At 34.9% G+C, this 5,559-nt stretch overlaps 1 protein-coding gene across 1 annotated transcript in view; it reads left to right on the top strand.

Moving 5' to 3' along the window:
• Positions 1 to 941: 941 nt before the first annotated feature.
• The window catches only part of LOC103602675 (potassium channel subfamily T member 2-like), a 24,037-nt gene continuing 19,419 nt past the window's right edge, over positions 942 to 5,559 (top strand). The window contains exons 1-2 of the mRNA XM_008587096.1: positions 942 to 1,012; positions 3,609 to 3,708. Coding sequence (XP_008585318.1) covers positions 952 to 1,012; positions 3,609 to 3,708 — 161 coding nt within the window. The 5' untranslated portion in view covers positions 942 to 951. The remainder of the gene's footprint in view (positions 1,013 to 3,608; positions 3,709 to 5,559) is intronic.

Below are 5,559 nucleotides of genomic sequence, written 5' to 3'. Positions count from 1 at the left end.
TGCTTTATTAGCTATTTTTGGAATCCTAAGTTATAATAAATGTGTTTGAGACTAATTTAAAAATTGATGGTTATTAACAAGTCACCATGCACTGAACAGAATTTCTCTTTTCACTCAGTACTTTGAAAGCATTAACTACACTCTATCACATGAGAGACAGTTTGCTAGAATTGAGAGAAAGCAAATGCATATATTAGAACAGTACTATTTTTTCAGACTGTTGATATCATTTTATAGTGGGTTAAATATATAATATTTAGTCTCTTAATTGAGTTACCTGGTTTATAATCTATCTATGGTAACTTTAACATTCTATCTGCTACTAGCACTCCTGTGCTTACCCATATACATTTTAATAACTAAATAAGAAGATCAGTGTTACATAATGGGGTGTTCCAAATAGGCTCCAGGTGGAATGAAGGGCTTGTAAAGAATAGATTTTCAGGCCCTGCCCTTTAAGATTCTGATTCAGTATATCTGGGGCGCTGTTTCCCAAACTGAATTTTGCAAGCATAATGTTGATTTTTACAACAGGGAGAAAAAATTGGAAAAACCCTGACTCAAAATCATTCCAAAGACAAATATTAAAGACATTTGCATTATTTCAGTTTTGAGTCATCCATACCACTTATTACATTCATCACTACAGGTAATTGACATTTACTAGATATGATGTTTGAAACAGACTATATTTTTTAAATTAGAAAGTACCTGCATCTCTTAAAAATAATATTTTACTAAATTCTCATATTCTATGGAGGGCAATTCACTCAAACACTTAATGCATTAAATCCAATAATTTATTTTCTTATATATTTGCATTCAGGGTCATTTGATAGGTATAAAATCGGTTTATATTTATTGATCTTCATAAAAATAAAGATGTGATTGAACTTGCATAAAATTTATATGTTTTTATTTTCTATTTGCAGGGTACAAGTTGAATTCTATATGAATGAAAACACATTCAAAGAAAGACTAAAGTTATTTTTCATTAAAAACCAGAGATCAAGTAAGTTATCCATTTCATTCCCCACTCTGTGTATTTGTATATATGTTTACCTCAAAAAATTCCAGCTGTAGGGCCGAGCCCGTGGCGCACTGGGGAGAGTGCGGGGCTCGGAGCGCGGGAGTGCTCCCACCGCGGGTTCAGATCCTATATAGGGATGACCGGTGTGCTCACAGCGCTCACGAGCGCAGTGCGGCCGGTCTCAAAAAGGACAAAAAAAAAAAAAAAAAAAATTCCAGCTGTACAATCTTTTATATATACTTTTTATATAGAAGAATAAAATTTGTAACCTTGTCTGCCAGGCAGTAAAATTTTAGAAAACTATAGATACTACATCTAGTGGTGTAAATGCCTCTTGAATACCTTTGATTCTCCAAATTCCACATCAATAAATAGACTTCTTAGTGGACTATCTGGGTTAGTAGAAACATTAAGGAAAATAATGTAAATGAGGGGTTCCCACATTTTCACTTGAGGGACATCTAAAACATTCTATTTTGAGAAGGTTCTGGTAATTCTCACTGACCACAATGGGAATAATTGTCTGATTTACTGGGGGAAGAGTTTAATATTTCCTCATCGTGTCTAATAATAAGAAATGTCGGGGGTGCTCTGAGATGTGCGGGTTCTTCTTAGGCTTTGCCTCAAGATTTTGCATCAGGAAATAATGGTGAATCTCAGAGTTTAACATCCCAATAATTCTTATCATCAGACTAATTTGGGAAACATTGGAACTTCAAGAGGACATGAAATTGACATAGTCATTGCCCTCCAAGCCTGTTGAAGGTTGAACTGTCAGTGATTCATGTTGTCTCCCCATAATACTACATAATTTTCAAAGCCATTTATAATAAGCTAGTGTGCAATTTTCACATGATTATTGCTTAAAATGTCAACAAGAAATGGAGAGATCTGCATCAGATTTAATTTTGATCCCTGAATCCTCTTAAGGTGGTCTAAATTAGGTTATGCCTCTGTAAACAGGGTTCAAAGAGAGAAGCCTTCTTGTGGAAAATTATCCAAATGCTGACTATGATAAATATGTCAGTATTTTAGGCTTCATGGTCAAGGCTTGTAATAACTAATCCCTTTTTATCTGGTTGTTTAGAATTTTCAAGGAAGCCACCATCAATAGGTAAAGGGGCATCATCTGAATAGAAAACTTCCTCAGTTTCAATATTAACAATCCTATCTCTCCAGGCCAGAGAAGACGGATGTTTGAAAGCCATCAGCAGTCGACTTTTACTAAGCAGTCATTCATGGAGACCCATTTCTATAAGACCATGGCAATGTCATTAATAATTTAAAAGACGTTATAAAGAAGCTAGTCCATAAAATGTACTTAGCATTTTAACATAAACACCTAGGAAAAATTCTGCAGTTAATAAGCATTAAACTTTTTACTGTTAAAAAATGTTGCCACAAGTAAACTCACAAACAGCAGAGCTAAAAAAAAAAAAAAAAGTGGCATTCATTTCCAGATTTTATTAATTTAATAATTACAGAAAGGCCTTTTACTGTTAAAAAATGTTGCCACAAGTAAACTCACAAACAGCAGAGCTAAAAAAAAAAAAAGTGGCATTCATTTCCAGATTTTATTAATTTAATAATTACAGAAAGGCCCTTCTCAAAAATTTTTTCATAATGTATGAATCAGATACCACTGGATAGTTGCAGGAAAGGTAATGTTCCTATTAATCAGAATTTAAGCATGTTTTGCTTAATTTTAATTACTCTTCTTTATTATCAATAAATATTGCAGGCTGAGTAACTGTGACCTACACAGTTTGAAAGATACATGTCATATACATAGTCTTAATTCCCACAAAAATTAATATTTCATTATATATAACATAGTTAAAAATAAAGTTCAATTGGCCAAACTCAAAATACATGTGGTGTGTGTGTGTGTGTGTGTGTGTGTGTGTGTGTGTGTGTGTGTGAGAGAGAGAGAGAGAGAGAGAGAGAGAGAGAAGGTACATTTCCCAGTGTATGCTTTTATGATTCCTCTCTCTGTATAATAATATAATAAATGTGTAATATAAATAATTATATAATTAATATGTAATATATAATTAATATATGTAATAATATAATTCTGTAATTATTATTAAATATATAACATAATTATATAAATATAATTATAATTTCTCTATAAGAAAATCAACAAGGTACTCTGAAGTTTCAAGATTTGTAACTTATCCTGTGAATTTGTAAGCAGCTAGATTTTCTAATTAGCTAAACTTTATCCCCAAACTCCTGGGCATATAAAATATTTAAACTTCTAGACATACTCGAGCCAGCCTTGACTGGACATAAATTTTGTGGCTTCTGAATGTTAAAACCTGGATTTACTCTCAGTATATAATGTTCACTGTCATTTGCAGTTTATGCATTCTGTCAAACTCAGTTTTGCTTCAATATTTACATAATTAAAATTCAGCTATTAAGGACTTCAGAGAGTTTAGACAATTATAGTATCTATAGTTTCTAAATAGCATTTAAGTGCTGTACTTAAAGTTGATATTTTTAACAATTCTTTTTAGAATTTTGAGAACTATATTCAAATGAAAATCAAACTTTTGTTTTTTGTTTAAAGGTCTAAGAATAAGGCTGTTCAATTTTTCTCTCAAATTATTAAGCTGCTTATTATACATAATTCGAGTACTACTGGAAAACCCTTCACAAGGAAATGAATGGTAAGGTATCTTTATCTGACCTTCAACAATATTCTTTTGATTGTTTTGAACTGTTTTACATTTTAAAGGATGTTATATAGAATTCATTTTTTTCAAAGACATTTTAGGTGCTTGTCAAAAATTAAGTGGATCTAGTTTACAGGCACTACATGAATATAATCCTTGATGGTTCTTTGTAAACATTTCTTCTTTTCTTTTTTATATATTTGTCTAATGCTAATGATGTCAGAGGTATGGACCAGGGAGCCCAATAGTTGGCTTCAACTCACCCCATCCTCTTACCAGGTTCTTGACTCCACCACAGGAAAGAATTCAAGAGCAGAGTCACAGTAGAAAGTGAGAACAGATTTAATGTAACAAATAAGAGGTACAGATTTCACAGAGAGAGTGTGGCATAGCTCCAGACACTGAGCAGGGCTCACACCAAGTTTAATACACAAGTAAGAAATACATACTTAAAGTTCAGTACACAGTGCAGGCGGGTTCCAGAGACTGAGCAGCTGCTTGCTGAAAGTAAGCTTGATACAAAAAGAAATAAATACCCACTCTGCAGGCAGAGTGCAGGCTGGCTCAAGGACAGTGAACAACAGCCCCGCCTTCTGTTGGGATTCAGCTTTTATAGTTTCGCTACCTAATGAATATTCAATTAAGGGGGTGGTTCCCAGTTATGTAAACTTAGTCTTGCACATGCTCAGTTGGTCTCTTCTTGGAGCATGTTCATTGGTCAAATCCCATTACATGCACCAGGCATATCCAAGAACATTCTGTGCTCTCTAGCACCCCTAGTGGAAGGTCCTTCAAAGGATAAACTCCACTGTACTGAGCATGCCTGACAACTAGGTTATATAACCCCTCTCTACTGAACATGCCAACCACTGGATTTGCATAAACCAACCCCTTGTGGTCTCATTCTCTCAGTGTTGGTACTGAAAATAGGTCTAACTGGCAACAGTAGCTTTCTTCTGGAGGATGGTCTAGAGGAGGGGCCTGAGCCCTCAAGGAGTGGTTGGAAACCCAGAGGCATGTCCTGAAACCTGAGCCCAGGGAAACTGAGTACCTCCTATTTCACTAATACTTGACTCTTACTAGTACAAATTTTCTTGCTAGTCAAAGTTCTCTAAGTAATTGTTGTTTATAATGGATCACTCTCTTTAAAGTCCAGAGCGCCTTTCTGTTCTTGATTTTACATCTACTCCCACAGGCATTTCTCTACTGTATGCCAGTTTTGTAGATATTTTCAGTTACAGTATAGTTATTACCTTTGAATGGAAACACTCCAGCATATGTTGAGATGCATAAATATATCAAGTCTCAGTTTTAGCCTGTGCAGTTCTTTATTGTATCTGAGTTAAATGACATTGATTTATTGATTTAACTTATTTTTCACTCATAATAATGTTGCTTTTATTAAATTGTATTTCTGTTCATNGCAGGCGGGTTCCAGAGACTGAGCAGCTGCTTGCTGAAAGTAAGCTTGATACAAAAAGAAAGAAATACCCACTCCGCAGGCAGAGTCCAGGCTGGCTCAAGGACAGTGAACAACAGCCCCGCCTTCTGTTGGGATTCAGCTTTTATAGTTTCGCTACCTAATGAATATTCAATTAAGGGGTTGGTTCCCAGTTATGTAAACTTAGTCTTGCACATGCTCAGTTGGTCTCTTCTTGGAGCATGTTCACTGGTCAAATCCCATTACATGCACCAGGCATATCCAAGAACATTCTGTGCTCTCTAGCACCCCTAGTGGAAGGTCCTTTAAAGGATAAACTCCACTGTACTGAGCATGCCTGACGACTAGGTTATATAACCCCTCTCTACTGAACATGCCAACCACTGGATTTGCATAAACCAACC

The sequence above is a fragment of the Galeopterus variegatus genome, unplaced genomic scaffold (assembly GCF_000696425.1).
Source record: "Galeopterus variegatus unplaced genomic scaffold, G_variegatus-3.0.2 Scaffold4251, whole genome shotgun sequence".
Classification (NCBI taxonomy): domain Eukaryota; kingdom Metazoa; phylum Chordata; class Mammalia; order Dermoptera; family Cynocephalidae; genus Galeopterus; species Galeopterus variegatus.
This window is presented reverse-complemented; position numbering and strand designations above follow the sequence as displayed.